A 15,389-nucleotide genomic window follows, 5' to 3' on the forward strand; every position below is an offset into this window, starting at 1 on the left:
TTTATTTATTTAAACTATTTACAGATTTAATTTTAGGTTTAAATTAGGTTTTTAAATTAGGTTTATTAATATTAGATTTAAATAAGGTTTATTTAATTTTTACAGATTTAATATTAGGTTTAAATTAGGGTTTTAGGATTATTTATTTGTTAATTATTGTTTAATAAAATTAGATTGAAATTATATTACTATTGTTAGTTAGGATTTAATAAAATTAGGTTGAAATTAGGTTAATTTTTAATTAGATATTATTTAAATTAGTTTAATTGTATATTTGATGAGATTATAATATTAGGTTAGATTTTAATTAGGTTAATTTTAATTAGATAATATTTAAATTAGTTTAATTGAATATATTGGATTAGATTATAATATTAGGTTAAATTTCAATTTCGATAATTTTAAATGAAATATATTTTAATTAGTTTAAACGGTATATTGGATTAGATTAGACTATTAGGTTAGATTTTAATTAGGTTCAATTGAAATTGTTTGTATTCAATTTTTAATAATTTGATACCTTATTAATAATGTTTTGTTTATTTTAATATTTGATTAAATTAGTTAAATTGTTGAATGGTAGGTTAAAAAAATTATAATTTTGATTTAATACTGTTTTGGTTATTTTGGGATACGTACTGTTTGTCTGCAGGCTTTCCCTGAAAAATGGGTGATGCTCATTTTTAGGGGAAATGCTGCCGGATTTTCGTTAAAAATATAATAACACTTAGAATATTGGAAAAAAAACGTATCTTGATAAAGTATTAATTTGTATTGTTATGATAATCTGATCCAAAACTATTAATGTAGGTTTGTTTCTGACGATTGTTGATAGCCGCCGATCATATCTCCTATTTATTGCGGTTCTGCTCTTCAACAAGTAAGTGTTATGTTGGCGAAAACCGCAAGTGTACGGTGTCGCAACTAGTAATACTCGGTAAGACCGAGGTCGAATCCCACAAGGATGAGAGGTTTAAAGTGAGCGAAGTCGATCTTGAAATTCAATTCGGAAAGCAATAGATAAGGTAGAGGATTTGGAATTTGAACAATTAAAACATTAACTAAAGTAAACACAATTACGAAACAATTTAACTAGCAAAAAGCAATAAGCAAGCGATTGAATGATAAAGGTAAACTATGGATAACGAGCTTGAGGGTTGATACTACGATTAACCAATTACTATCAAGGGGTCGGACTATGGCTTCTAAACGCGAACCGAGTTTTTTCTAAATCGCAACTCCCGCTCTCTCGAGCCTCAAAGAGTTACAAAACCACAACTAACTAAGCTTAACCTACTCTCGTAGCACTAAACGCAATTAGAGGCAATTAGCAATTAAACACAACTCATAGGTCACCTAATTACTAACCCACTCTCATGGTGTTACTAATTAAGCATCTAATTAATTAATTCCAATTAATAAACCCTCTCTCAAGGTGAAAATTAATCTAGCAACAAATACTAGGTGATCAATCTAGAATAGGCATTAAGCAATTAATTAGAACACACAAGTCAAACCCTAACCCAATCTAGCAATTATTTCAACCATCATATCAACCCCCAAACAAGGGGGTTTAGCCAATCATACTAAACATCACATTAACTACTAAATAAAGAGAAATAAAAGATAAGAAATACTTACTTAGAAGAATAAGATTGAATTTAAGCACTTGCATTCAAAGATAAATCTTGTTCTTACAAAGCAATAAAAGCTTCCAAGCACCAATAATGGTAGAACTATGGAGGCACAAAACCCTAAACTATTCTACTAAAAGATGACTAAAAGTGTGTAGAGAATAATTGTTTTTGCATCATACCCTAATTTGAAACATAAAGTAGTACTTATAGTATTCTCAAAAAGGGAAATAAAAACATCCTACAAAAGAGTGTTGGGCCAAAAGAGAAAGTGTGCATAAGCCTTGTCCTTTTCTTCAGATTTTCGATTCTAACTTTAAGCCTTTGCACGAATCGTGCAAACCAACTTAACATGGGTGCACGGATCGTGCAATATCTCTGGGAACAATCTGCTTCTGCTCTACTTATGCACGATTCGTGCAAGGTGTTGCACGATTCGTGCAACCCTCAGACTCCACAACCTTGAACTTCAAAACTTCATAACTCGGTGTAGAAATGTCCAAATGAGTTGGTTCTTGAACCATTGGAAAGCTTAGGATGTCTACTTTAACTCTTATGGAGAACACAAACTCATTAGAGACCTCTAACCGATCCAAATTGGTCAAATAGTGCAGAGGGGTCAACTTTTCAGAATTGCAAATGAGCTTTCGCCTCTCTTTCGTCGACTTTTCCATCTTTTGCACCAAAATGCTTCCGCAATGCTCCCAAGTATCTGAAATACTAAAACATGCAATAAGGCATTCAGAATACCATAAAAACATGACAAAACATAATAAAAGCATGCGGAAACGACACTCTAAATAGGAGTAAAATACTCCTATCAAACCTCCTCACACTAAATCTTTGCTTGTCCCCAAGCAAGAAATGAACTAAAGTAAAATACGATGTTAACTAATCATGGCGACCTTGAACAAGCATCAACAAACGAACTCCCAATCAACAATGACTCAAATGCAATCGTCTAATATCAACAACCGCTAATGATGCAAACAAATGATGAATGCAATTACAATGACATACTTCAATGGCAATTAGACTACACTTGCATTGGCTAAGGTTCTTGTTGAACAAATCAAGTCACTAAGATCATCTATGGGACATGCATGACTTGGTCAAGTGAGGGAAATCATGGCATAACAAACATAGGCATCAATAAAAGCATTTTAATTCTCACAAGATTCACTCTAACACACAAGTGTTTGGGTGCACAAATTTAGGCTCATGAATACGCTAATTCACCATAGGCTTGCTCTTAGTCCGATTCTCCACTACTTAGTTCGGTAATCAATCACTATCATATGGGCTTTTATTCGGGTTGTAACTTGTCTAGGGGTTAAGGGGTAGGTAAAGAGGGATAATTTGGCTACAAAAATTGACTTGACAACTAGATCATTGATCATATTATTTGTCTAACTTGGGATTTTCTTGCACAATTGAACTTCATCTTCATTTTCATGCCTTTTATTCAACTTTTCCTTTTGCTCTTTTTCTTGATCTTTCTTTATTCTTTCTTTGTTTTGCTTTTCTTTCTTTTCTTTAGGCATAAGTTTACTTCTTTTGCTCATGTTTTTCCTATTCTTCAAGCTAGACAAACTTCTTAATAATTATGAGTCATTCAAGTCACATTTTTGGGGTATTTTAAAGGGGTGGATTGTTGAAAGGATAGTGTGTCAAAATGTGTTGGAAATTCAAAGAAATTGGTCTAAGGCTCAAAGGGGTGATCTAGTGGTAAGGGTAGGCTATTTAAGTGGTCTTAAGAAAAATGTTGATCCTAATGCCATACTCATTTAGCAATAGACACTCAACTATATAGTCTTAAATGGACACCGAGCAAGTTCTAGGAATGTAGTTACACAACACACAAGAAATGCATTTATGGCTCAATCATTTTTAGAAAAGAATGTGGTGTTATGCAATTTCTTGGTTCCTATGTTCTCATGCCAATCATGCCCACTTTTGTTCACAAATGACACAAAATTTTCAAAAATGGCACATCATGCATCCATATCTCAAAACAACTATCATGCTCACAATTGTTTTCACCAAAGAACATTTTCACCCAATTCCCATCAAACATGTCATATGAATAGCATTTCATTAAGCAAGCATCACTAGAAGTTGTCTAAACTAGAAAACGCATTCATGCCATTATTGACCGGGAGATGTCAAGAGTTGATAAATTTCCAAAATTTGCCAACAATCACAAACATCCATTTCATTCACTAACAAGCTTAGAACAAAGATTTAGCGGAGGCGACTCGACAACGAAACCACTAAAACAACAAATAAACAAACTAAAGCATAAAACAAGATAAATTTCAACTAAACGACATACAATTGACTAACCCTCCTCACACTATTTCAAACTTAGTCCCTAAGTAAGAAATATAAAAACAAAATTGTATGAGTTGAGTTAGAGAAATGCAAATCTTGTTTAGTCGAACGCCGGAGGTTCCACAGATGGTGTAGGGTGGTGGCCGGAATTTGACTTGAAGAAGAAGAAGTGTAGAGATGGCTTGAATTTGAAGGCTTGAGATGGAGCCACCTCATCTCTCCAAGTGAAATGTGTTTCTTTTTAATGGGCTTAGATCATGCCACCATTACCATCCAAGTGCCTTAATGATGGACCAATAGGAAACTTTCAATTCCCCCTCTTTAAGTTGAATTGCACGGATCGAGACATGCTTGGTCTTTGTGTTGCTCGATCCGTGCACAAAGCTGAAAAGCATTCTGCTTCCTATTTTAGTGGTGCACGATCCGTGCAACTGAACTTAAAGGGCTTGCACGGATCGTGCAATGCACAGATTGGGGGATTCTGAATTTCTTCTTTTTCGCAACTCTCCTACACACCACAATCAAAACACACCGGCGTTATCTTGAACAAAAAAAAACATAGAAATTAAACACATAAAAACATGAAATTAAAAGCTAACAACATAAGACTAAAGCTAAGAAATCTAACCTCTCGGGATTGCCTCCCGAGCGCGCTTTAATTGGAGTCCAAAGCTAGACTCTTCGCGTAAGATTGTTAAAAATACAACCTAACATGCGGAAGTCGTCTTGGTAGCATCTTCTCCCTTTTTTGCCTTGTTGGCTCCTTCAAATAAAGCTCATGTGATATGAAGTATGCTTGTACTCTAAAATAATGAACATGAGGAGCATGAAGCATCTTCATATACTTGGTATTATTTCCGTCATACTCGGAATCAAACCCCTCTAAGAATGGATCTTTATAATCAAAGGATTTGTTGAATTCCTCGTAGAGTACCGTAATACCAAATTTCTCCTCACATTCGTCATTTATGCTCTTGGAACAAGTAAGGGGCTTGGAAATTGGAGCTTCAAGTTCAACATCCTCACACTTTTCTCTTTCAATCTCTATGTGAACCTTTGTGGGAGGATGTTCTACTGAAGCACCGTCATCTTTCAAATCTATGGCCATAGAATGTTGTGTTGGAGTAGCTTCAATTTCGGCTAGTAATCCTTCTTGGTTTATCTCTTGCAAATCACTAGCTAACCGAACAACTTGTATCTCTAGGTTATGAAGATGTGTAGATTGCATTTCATGATGTACCTCCATTTTATCTAACAACTCCATGATCTTGTCGATTTTAGTAGATTCATCAATTATTTCATCTTGTTGAAAACCATGTGATTGTTGTGGTTCATTGCCAAAATTGAAATTGAGGTCCCATTGGTTTTGATGTGGGTGATAGCTTGAATCGAAGTTCAAGTTTTCATTGAAGTTCTCCCAATTGTTGTCCCAACCATAGTTCGGAGGGTTATGCCACCCCGGATCATACATGTCGGAATAAGGGTCACTAGCTTGCCATTGATCACCCACATAATTGATATGGTCATTCCAATTTGAATAGAGTGTAGGACACACGGCTCCGGTATGACTAAAATCCCCACAAATCTCACAATTTGGATCCCAAGCCATTACTCTTGCCCAAATATATTCACCATAAAAATAATATTGAAGATAAACCAACAACTACACAAATTTCCTGCACAATCACACAAACAAGAACACCAAGCGTAAACCACGAAAAAGAAAAAAAAATGAACAATTAAATAAAAAACAGAAAATAAGGCTAACTCGACCGAATTTCAAAATACTTTCAATCAATTAAACGCAACCTCATCCCCGGCAACGGCGCCAAAAACTTGTTGGCGAAAACCGCAAGTGTACGGTGTCGCAACTAGTAATACTCGGTAAGACCGAGGTCGAATCCCACAAGGATGAGAGGTTTAAAGTGAGCGAAGTCGATCTTGAAATTCAATTCGGAAAGCAATAGATAAGGTAGAGGATTTGGAATTTGAACAATTAAAACATTAACTAAAGTAAACACAATTACGAAACAATTTAACTAGCAAAAAGCAATAAGCAAGCGATTGAATGATAAAGGTAAACTATGGATAACGAGCTTGAGGGTTGATACTACGATTAACCAATTACTATCAAGGGGTCGGACTATGGCTTCTAAACGCGAACCGAGTTTTTTCTAAATCGCAACTCCCGCTCTCTCGAGCCTCAAAGAGTTACAAAACCACAACTAACTAAGCTTAACCTACTCTCGTAGCACTAAACGCAATTAGAGGCAATTAGCAATTAAACACAACTCATAGGTCACCTAATTACTAACCCACTCTCATGGTGTTACTAATTAAGCATCTAATTAATTAATTCCAATTAATAAACCCTCTCTCAAGGTGAAAATTAATCTAGCAACAAATACTAGGTGATCAATCTAGAATAGGCATTAAGCAATTAATTAGAACACACAAGTCAAACCCTAACCCAATCTAGCAATTATTTCAACCATCATATCAACCCCCAAACAAGGGGGTTTAGCCAATCATACTAAACATCACATTAACTACTAAATAAAGAGAAATAAAAGATAAGAAATACTTACTTAGAAGAATAAGATTGAATTTAAGCACTTGCATTCAAAGATAAATCTTGTTCTTACAAAGCAATAAAAGCTTCCAAGCACCAATAATGGTAGAACTATGGAGGCACAAAACCCTAAACTATTCTACTAAAAGATGACTAAAAGTGTGTAGAGAATAATTGTTTTTGCATCATACCCTAATTTGAAACATAAAGTAGTACTTATAGTATTCTCAAAAAGGGAAATAAAAACATCCTACAAAAGAGTGTTGGGCCAAAAGAGAAAGTGTGCATAAGCCTTGTCCTTTTCTTCAGATTTTCGATTCTAACTTTAAGCCTTTGCACGAATCGTGCAAACCAACTTAACATGGGTGCACGGATCGTGCAATATCTCTGGGAACAATCTGCTTCTGCTCTACTTATGCACGATTCGTGCAAGGTGTTGCACGATTCGTGCAACCCTCAGACTCCACAACCTTGAACTTCAAAACTTCATAACTCGGTGTAGAAATGTCCAAATGAGTTGGTTCTTGAACCATTGGAAAGCTTAGGATGTCTACTTTAACTCTTATGGAGAACACAAACTCATTAGAGACCTCTAACCGATCCAAATTGGTCAAATAGTGCAGAGGGGTCAACTTTTCAGAATTGCAAATGAGCTTTCGCCTCTCTTTCGTCGACTTTTCCATCTTTTGCACCAAAATGCTTCCGCAATGCTCCCAAGTATCTGAAATACTAAAACATGCAATAAGGCATTCAGAATACCATAAAAACATGACAAAACATAATAAAAGCATGCGGAAACGACACTCTAAATAGGAGTAAAATACTCCTATCATGTTACTGCATTTTTGTATTTCATTTTAATTAGTTAGAGTAAATTGAATAACTGTGCAATTTAATTAACAAAGATTTTATTCACACCGAATAAAATCTTACCTAGCCGTAGAAACCCGTCCCGTGTGTTCAAGAGATTGAACGACGCGGGATTGTACGTGTGTACAGTTCGTAAAACTGCCGTCGTCTGCGTAATTTGATCACGAAAAAACATATATGTATGGATATGGTATAAAAATATTCGGTAGTTTTCTGGCGTATGTTCTCCGGGTGGCTATTTAATATAGGCTGTGTAACGCTTATTCCTTACGGAATATATAATTAGCGTTACACACCCTATATTATGTAATGCACCTGGGGAACGACGCCGGAAGGCTGCCGAATATTTTTTCCGTATTCATGCATATATCGTGATCGAATTATGGGGCGCCAGTTTTGCGAATGGGATAGGACCCTACCCTTTTAGCAGTCAATTACATTGACTTTGCTACATTGAGCTTATGAACCAGTACCTAATTGTACGTCCTCCAGAAATGAACCCAGACCGCAGTTGGATGTATACGAGACATGACAGAGGCTTCCTGCTGCCTGATTTTTTCCCTAATCTTGAAGAGTTCGTGAATTTTGCTGTACAACATCCCGAGTGTATGAGTGGGGAAGAGATAAAATGCCCATGTTCTAGGACAAAATGTAGAAATACAAATTTTCGAGATGTCGAAGTTGTGAAACTACATGTCTTGCAGTCTGGGTTTGTTCCAGATTACTATGTCTGGATTCACCACGGTGAGGTGAATGTCCCTCCTGTAGTTCAGCAGCCGGCTAATGAATACGATTACTATAATGCGGGAGGGGGAGATTTAAACTATGGCCAGAGAATGGTTATTGATGCTGCTGGTCCCGAAGTTTTTGAGGAAGAGACCCCGAATGACGAAGCTCGGAAGTTTTTTGATATGATGAGTGCGGCAGAAGAAGAAATATGGCCCGGAAATAGCAAACACTCACCCCTGTCCGCATCTGTTGAAATTTTGGATATTAAGTGTCGACATCAGGGGTCGATATCTTTGATTGATGACACCTGCCGTTTAATACAAGAACTGCTTCCAGAGAACAACAAAATGCCGAAAAATTTTGCTAATATCAAGAAGCTGGTGAAAGGTCTCGGGTTGCCGGTCGAGGTTATTGATTGCTGTTTCCACAACTGTATGATTTACTGGGGGGCAGACGAGGATTTAACCCACTGTAAAGTTTGCACATTTCCTCGGTGGAAACCTGTAACGAAAAGCAATTCGGCCAAAAGAAGGGCTAACGTTCCGTACAAAAAAATGTTTTATTTCCCTTTAACTCCGAGGCTGCAAAGATTGTACGCTTCCAAAGCCACAGCTAAACATATGACATGGCACGCTGAACATGAAATGGAAGACGAGAAGATGTGTCATCCTTCTGACTCTCCGGCTTGGAAACGGTTCAGTGAGTTGCATACAGATTTTGCTGACGAAACAAGAAATATCAGGCTAGGCTTATGTACTGACGGGTTTCAACCATTTGGTAGTTTTGGGAAAAATTATTCTTCCTGGCCAGTTATTGTGACGCCGTATAATCTGCCTCCTGGCATGTGCATGAAGGATGAGTTTATGTTTCTAACAATACTTGTCCCGGGACCCGGTAATCCAAAAAACCATATGGATATTTTCCTGCAGCCATTAATAGCGGAGTTGAATCAGTTGTGGGAATCTGGAATCCGGACATATGACATTCAAAAACGGCAGAATTTTCAAATGAGGGCGGCGCTTATGTGGACAATTAATGACTTTCCCGCTTATTCAATGTTGTCCGGTTGGAGCACATCAGGAAGATTGGCATGTCCGCATTGTATGGAAAATACTGAGGCTTTCACGTTGCCCGAGAGTGGAAAACAATCGTGGTTTGATTGCCACAGAAAGTTTTTACCTACAGGTCACCATTTCCGTCGGAATGTTACCGAATTCCGAAAAGGCAAACAAGTTAGACATCAATTTGGAGGTGTGAGGACTGGAGATGAAGTGTTAGCAGAGGTGGACGGTTTGGGGTTTAAGAGGGCCTATGAGAATGATGCTAAGGCTACGAATGATGAACTATCTAAAGGCCGTGGCTGGAACCGAAAAAGTATATTTTGGGATTTACCGTATTGGAGGACAAATGTGATCCGGCATAATCTCGATGTCATGCATATTGAGAAAAATGTATTTGACAACGTTTTCAATACCGTGCTCAATGTACCTGGTAAGACGAAAGATACGGCAAAATCTCGGGCAGAGTTGAATAAAATTTGTGATCGTCCTGGCCTGGCACAAGATGAGGAAACTGGTAGATATCCAAAGGCTTTGTATGCTTTGGACAGAGATTTAAAAAAGATTTTGTTAGAATGGATTCAAAAGTTAAAGTTTCCAGATGGTTACGTGTCCAACTTGTCTAGGTGCGTTGATTTAAACAGTTTAAAGATGATGGGCATGAAAAGTCATGATTGTCATGTCTTCATGCAACGACTTTTGCCAATTGCTCTTCGGGAGCTTCTTCCGGCAGAAGTGTGGGAGCCTTTAACAGAGTTGAGTATATTCTTCAGAGAGTTAACCGCCACATCGCTGAAAAAGGCAGATCTTCAGAGATTAGAGCTTGATATCCCGAAGATACTGTGCAAGTTGGAACGTATATTTCCGCCGAGTTTTTTTGATTCGATGGAACATCTCCCCGTACACCTTCCATACGAAGCTATGATGGCAGGACCTGTTCAGTATCGTTGGATGTATCCGTTTGAAAGGTGATATATTTAAAGTTCTATTTCGTCAACCGATAATTAGGTAAATTAACTAATTATATGATTATGCAGATACCTGAGAAAACTCAAAAATAAGGTTTCGAATAAAGGCAGAGTGGAAGGAAGCATTAGCAGCGGATATCTACTGGAGGAAACAGCAAAATTTGCATCTTTTTATTTCAAGGATGGTGATCCGATGGTACCATGTCGGATGCAAAGAAATGAAGTTTGCGAAATGGACGTTGATGATGATTTCGACAGATTAAATATTTTCAAACCAAAAGGGCGACCTGTAGGTGCTTGTCGGAACAGATATCTGGATGATGCTGAATATGTTGCTGCCCGAAGCTACATCCTTTTGAATTGCCCTGAAATCGAACCTTACAGAGAGTAAGTCTTAATATACAAATTTAAGTTCAGTATTGAAGAATTTGATACAAATTGTATTAATTCGCTCGTATTCTTGTGAAAAGAGTTTTTGAAGGTGAGTTGTATGAATTCAACCCCGAAATTACACAGACCGAAGTTGTAGTCAAATTGGAGAGGGAATTCGCCTTTTGGTTCGAGCAATATGTAAGTATTAATGTTGTTTTACCGTCGTAGTTGTATATTATATTATCGTGTTGATCCGTATAATAATTGTGCTACAGGTGAAAGACCCAACTGTCAGTACCAATCCCTATATTCTAAGTCTTGCAAAGGGACCGCTTAGATCGGTCAAAACATTCAAGGGGTACTGTGTGAACGGGTTTAAATTCAATACTGAAGAATATGGGGAGGATCGGGTCACAATGAATAGCGGAGTCTGTGTAAAAGGATCACTCTACGGTCCAGCTGAAAGCGACTTTTATGGAGTGTTGACTGACATTATTGAGTTAGAGTATCCAGCTCTACCAATAAAGAGGACGGTTTTATTTAAATGTAATTGGTTTGATCCTACAAAAACGGTTGGTATGTTAGTCCATCCTCGGTATAACATAGTGGATGTTAATCACAGAAGGAGATACAACAAATATGAACCTTTCATTTTAGCTGAACAGTCCGACCAAGTACATTACTTACCTTATCCTAGCAAAAAGCGGGACAAGAAAGATTGGTGGGCAGTATGCAAGATAAAAGCTCGCTCTGAGCTAGACATGCCTGAAACAACTGTTCCAGCTTTCCAAGATGATAGTGCAGAACATCCGCTCGATGTCATAACGAATGACGACCCGACGAATTTAGTTGATCCGAATGGCGAGGCGGACGAGGCTGCACTACACAACCCTCCAATAGTAGATACGGAAGATGATTATCCACCATCCTCATCAGACAATGATGACATTGGAGCGGAAGATGATATAGAAATTGCATGATTTGTTTTAATGTTATTTCTGTAGAATTTTGACTTTTATTTACGTTTGTTGATGTAGTAACTTTATTTTGTTAAAAAATTATGTGTTATGGTTTTTATAATAGATGTGATTATTTTTTTCTTGTCGAATATTGTTTTGTAATTTGTTTTGCAGATATGAGAGGTTCAGGTTCTTCTTCTGCCGGCCGAGGCCGGGGTAGGGACACTGGTCAGGGACGTGGACGTGGACGTGGACGTGGCGACCCAGAGCAGGATCCACTTGAGAGCTCGGATCCAGGGGCTGAGCAGCAGGTGCTGGCGGGTAGACCCGCACCGCGGAGAGCGGCGAGACAGCCGCAGGACCAGCCGCCAGCTACGGACGAGACTGGGAGGATTAGAGTTACACCTGATGCTGGAAGGTATGATTGACAACTTTTTTTTAACAAATATTATTTCAAAAATGTGAAAACTGACGTTTTTGTAACATACAGAGAAAGGTTACTAGATAGCAGGAACGACAGCGGGAGCGCATCGAGGGCGATCTTGCCCATTTTCCGATCTAGCTGGTTCCCTGAGGGTTCCTCGTGGAAGAAGCTGACAGCAGAGCATAAGGACTTCTACTTCGAGGAGTTCAAGGTTGTTAAATTAAAATTTTAAATATATGTTTTACTGTCTTTTTGATTTCTAATTGTTTTTATTAATTAATGGTTTGCAGAAGGGTTTTTGCTGGGACTCCACCCACCCTGAGGACCTGATTAGAGGGGTCTTCTACCGACATGCGGCTAATCGGTACAAAGATACTCTCCACAACATGAAGCCAGATAAAAAAGAGGGCAGTGTCAGTGCTGATACTTGGGCGTCGTGGAAGCGAGACTGGGATACTGCTGAGGCTAAGAAGAAGTCTGAGGTAGCACGAGCTAATCGGCTGAGTGAGCCGTCCGGAGCTGGCACCGGACCGGTTCGACATACCGCAGGATCGAGATCGGCTACGAGGCATAAGACAGTTATGGTAAGGTTTTAATATTACTAATCGTTATATATTCTAATTATCTACTAATTAACTTTTTCATTTCATATGATAGACTGAGGAGCTCGGTCGAGAGCCAACTTTAGCTGAGTTGCATGTACGGTTGCACCTGACCAAGGCTGATCGGACTGTCTTCGTTGACAAGAGATCAAAGGATAAAAACGTAAGTTTATTTTAACCTTAAGTGACTGCTTACTATGATATAAATATAACTTTATATAGTGAGTTGTTTATAGGATGTTTACGTGTTTGTTGTGGGTGTTGTGATTGCTATTTCGTATTGTTGAACAGAGTTGTCTGTAGTTGTTGCAGGATGTCCCTGAAAAATGGGTGATGATCTAATTTTAGAGAAAATGCTGCCGAATTTTAGTTAGAAATGTAGGTTTAAAGTAATATTTGTGAAGTATTTTTATAAAGTTTTACTAAACTATAAATTTGTATTTTTATTCTCAGGACCGTTTCCAGGCAGAGCTTGCTGCAGCGACCCAGTCTCAGGCGGCTGGAGAAGGGAGTTCGTCGACTCCAGAGCCGATCGACGAGAACGAGCTGTTTTTGTCTCTCGAGGCAATCAAGAAGCAGCGAGTCTACGGTATTGGTTCGGCTTCAGCATCCTACATCGGCCAGAGCAGCCGATTGCGCCGCGGCGGATCATCCCAGTCACAGCAGCAGGCGGTCGTTAGTGAGGAGATCGAGCAGCGCATTGCTAGAGAGGTTGAGGAGCGACTCGAGCAGCGGATGCGTACTGTGGAGGCGGGTTTTGAAGAGCGGGTCGAGCAGCGGATCCGTACTGTGGAGGCGGGTTTCGACGAGCGGATCCGTACTGAGCTTGCGCGACTGATGACTACACTCCCACCGGAGTTACGACCGCAGTTTCCCCCACCTCCACCTCCACCGGCTGACGACACTACTAGTTTGGAGTAGTATAGTATTTGGACTTGGATTTTTATACTACAGTTTGCATATTTTGACTTATTTAGTATTTATCGAATTGTATACTTTTTTACCGTTTATTTATATATAACGGTTTCGGTTTATGTTTATTTGTTGTTGTCTATCGTGTATGTCTGTGATTAGTTAACGGGTCTATTAAAAAACAGGGAAATTCAAAAAATGCCGAAAAACGGGAATTTTCTGCCGAAAAAATAAAAAATTAGCGACCACATATGAGCTTTTAGCGACGGATTTTCCGTCGCTATATTCCTCAAAAAAAATAAAATTGGACTAATTAGCGACGGAAAGTCCGTCGCTAATTAGTCCAATTTAGCGACTACAATTAGCGACGGATTATTCCGTCGCTACTTTAGCGACGGAATAATCCGTCGATAATGTGTCGGTATTTGGTCGGCTAGCCCGACCAAAATACCGACTGAACAAGGTCATATTACCGACGGAAATTCCGTCGGTAATTTAGCGACAGTTCTCTTTTTTGGGTCGCTAAATGATTAGCGACCCAAAATTTACCGACGGATTTTTTCCGTCGGTAATCCGTCGCTAACCTTATGTAGCGACGGATTTTAGCCAATCAGCGACGGAAATTTCCGTCGCTGATTGGCAAATTTCTTGTAGTGGAATTTGGTGGAGATCGGTGACATGTCGGGGCATTTTGTCCAATTTTCGTGAATTTTTACCGTCTCGTGCGCCCGCATACATGTCTCGTGCGCCCGCATAGTATGCGCCTGCATACAAGGTTTATGCGCCCGCATACACTGCTTCTGCTGCACACCATCAACTTAAAAATGTCATAACTCGATGTAGAAACGTCGGAATGAGTCGATTCTTGATTCTATGGAAAGCTTAGGATGTCTACTTTATTTCTTATGAAGAACACAAAGTCAATTGAAGTCTCTAAGTATTCCAAAATCTTCAATCAATGAACATGGGTCAATTTCACAAGTAGAAACTTGTGCTGTCGACGCCTATTTTCATCGGATCTTCGCACAACTTTCCTCTAAACTTCAATTATAATCCCAATGGCTTTCAAATGGCTTGATTATCATGAAGAACTCCCACATTATGCCTGAAATACTCAAACACAAAAATGAGTACAAAGAAGCTCAAAACCAACGTCAAATGCATAATATATGACATATAAAACACATAGAATATAGGAGTATTTCTACTCCTATCACCCGACAAACTCTTCATAAAAAAAGAGATAACAAACCTTTTACAAAAAAAGACAATAAATCTTTCACAAATAAAAAAAAATAAGATTTTCAAATAAAAATAAAAATAATGAAATATAATATTAAAAAAATTAATAAACTATTACAGTTCTGTAATACCCCAAAATATTTAAGTATTTAATTGGACCACGTGTCTAGTTTTGAGTCGCCAGAGTGACGATAACGGAAAGTCTTCCGATAAAAATAAAATAAATAAGTTTTAGTAGATCGGTTTTGAAAGAGATTATAGCAAAGACTTAACATTATATTTCAGTTCTAAAGTTGGAATTGAAATTAGAAAAGAAAAATGTCAAGAAAAGCTCGAAATGAGGTACAGGGACTAAAGTGGTAATTTAGCCACTATGACTTAAAATGGAAATTATTTCGCCAAGGTCCGCGAAATGTTTTATAGTATATGTGGTAAAAGTTTCGGGTCAATCGGAGACCTTTTAAAATTTGGACGCGGATACGTTTTGGGCTAAATTGTAACTTTTGAAAAAGTTCAAGGGCCAAAATGTAAATTAGCCAAATAAATCTCGATAATAGTAATTAAAAGATTATTGACGGGAAATAATAATTATAGATTAGTATTATTTATTTGGATATAAATAATACGTAAGTAATTGAGTTAAAAGAATAATTTAACCGTTTGGTTAAATTAGAAAGTTTAAAAGAGAATTGGTTTAAGTTAAATAAATGAGG

At 37.9% G+C, this 15,389-nt stretch overlaps 2 protein-coding genes across 2 annotated transcripts; both read left to right on the plus strand.

Annotated features, from left to right (window-relative positions):
• Positions 1–7,904: 7,904 nt before the first annotated feature.
• LOC126668118 (uncharacterized) lies at positions 7,905–11,517 on the plus strand. The gene is made up of 4 exons (XM_050361334.1): positions 7,905–10,165; positions 10,235–10,552; positions 10,636–10,735; positions 10,813–11,517. Exons 1-4 carry the CDS (start codon positions 7,905–7,907, stop codon positions 11,515–11,517), a joined length of 3,384 nt encoding a protein of 1,127 aa, XP_050217291.1.
• A 155-nt stretch (positions 11,518–11,672) lies between these two features.
• LOC126668119 (uncharacterized) lies at positions 11,673–13,562 on the plus strand. The gene is made up of 5 exons (XM_050361335.1): positions 11,673–11,914; positions 11,987–12,131; positions 12,211–12,504; positions 12,578–12,685; positions 12,976–13,562. The coding sequence occupies exons 1-5, from the start codon at positions 11,673–11,675 to the stop codon at positions 13,441–13,443; spliced, it is 1,257 nt and encodes a 418-aa protein (XP_050217292.1). The 3' UTR covers positions 13,444–13,562.
• Positions 13,563–15,389: the final 1,827 nt, after the last annotated feature.

This window comes from Mercurialis annua, linkage group LG2, assembly GCF_937616625.2.
Source record: "Mercurialis annua linkage group LG2, ddMerAnnu1.2, whole genome shotgun sequence".
Classification (NCBI taxonomy): domain Eukaryota; kingdom Viridiplantae; phylum Streptophyta; class Magnoliopsida; order Malpighiales; family Euphorbiaceae; genus Mercurialis; species Mercurialis annua.

Bases quoted from the DNA above. Each gene is read 5' to 3' on its own strand.
- LOC126668118 (XM_050361334.1), top strand. From the start codon at position 7,905: ATGAACCCAGACCGCAGTTGGATGTATACGAGACATGACAGAGGCTTC. The intron at 10,553-10,635 runs GTAAGTCTTAAT...TCTTGTGAAAAG, and splicing joins GAAATCGAACCTTACAGAGA to AGTTTTTGAAGGTGAGTTGT. The intron at 10,736-10,812 runs GTAAGTATTAAT...ATTGTGCTACAG, and splicing joins CCTTTTGGTTCGAGCAATAT to GTGAAAGACCCAACTGTCAG.
- LOC126668119 (XM_050361335.1), top strand. From the start codon at position 11,673: ATGAGAGGTTCAGGTTCTTCTTCTGCCGGCCGAGGCCGGGGTAGGGAC. The intron at 12,132-12,210 runs GTTGTTAAATTA...AATGGTTTGCAG, and splicing joins TCTACTTCGAGGAGTTCAAG to AAGGGTTTTTGCTGGGACTC. The intron at 12,505-12,577 runs GTAAGGTTTTAA...TTCATATGATAG, and splicing joins CGAGGCATAAGACAGTTATG to ACTGAGGAGCTCGGTCGAGA.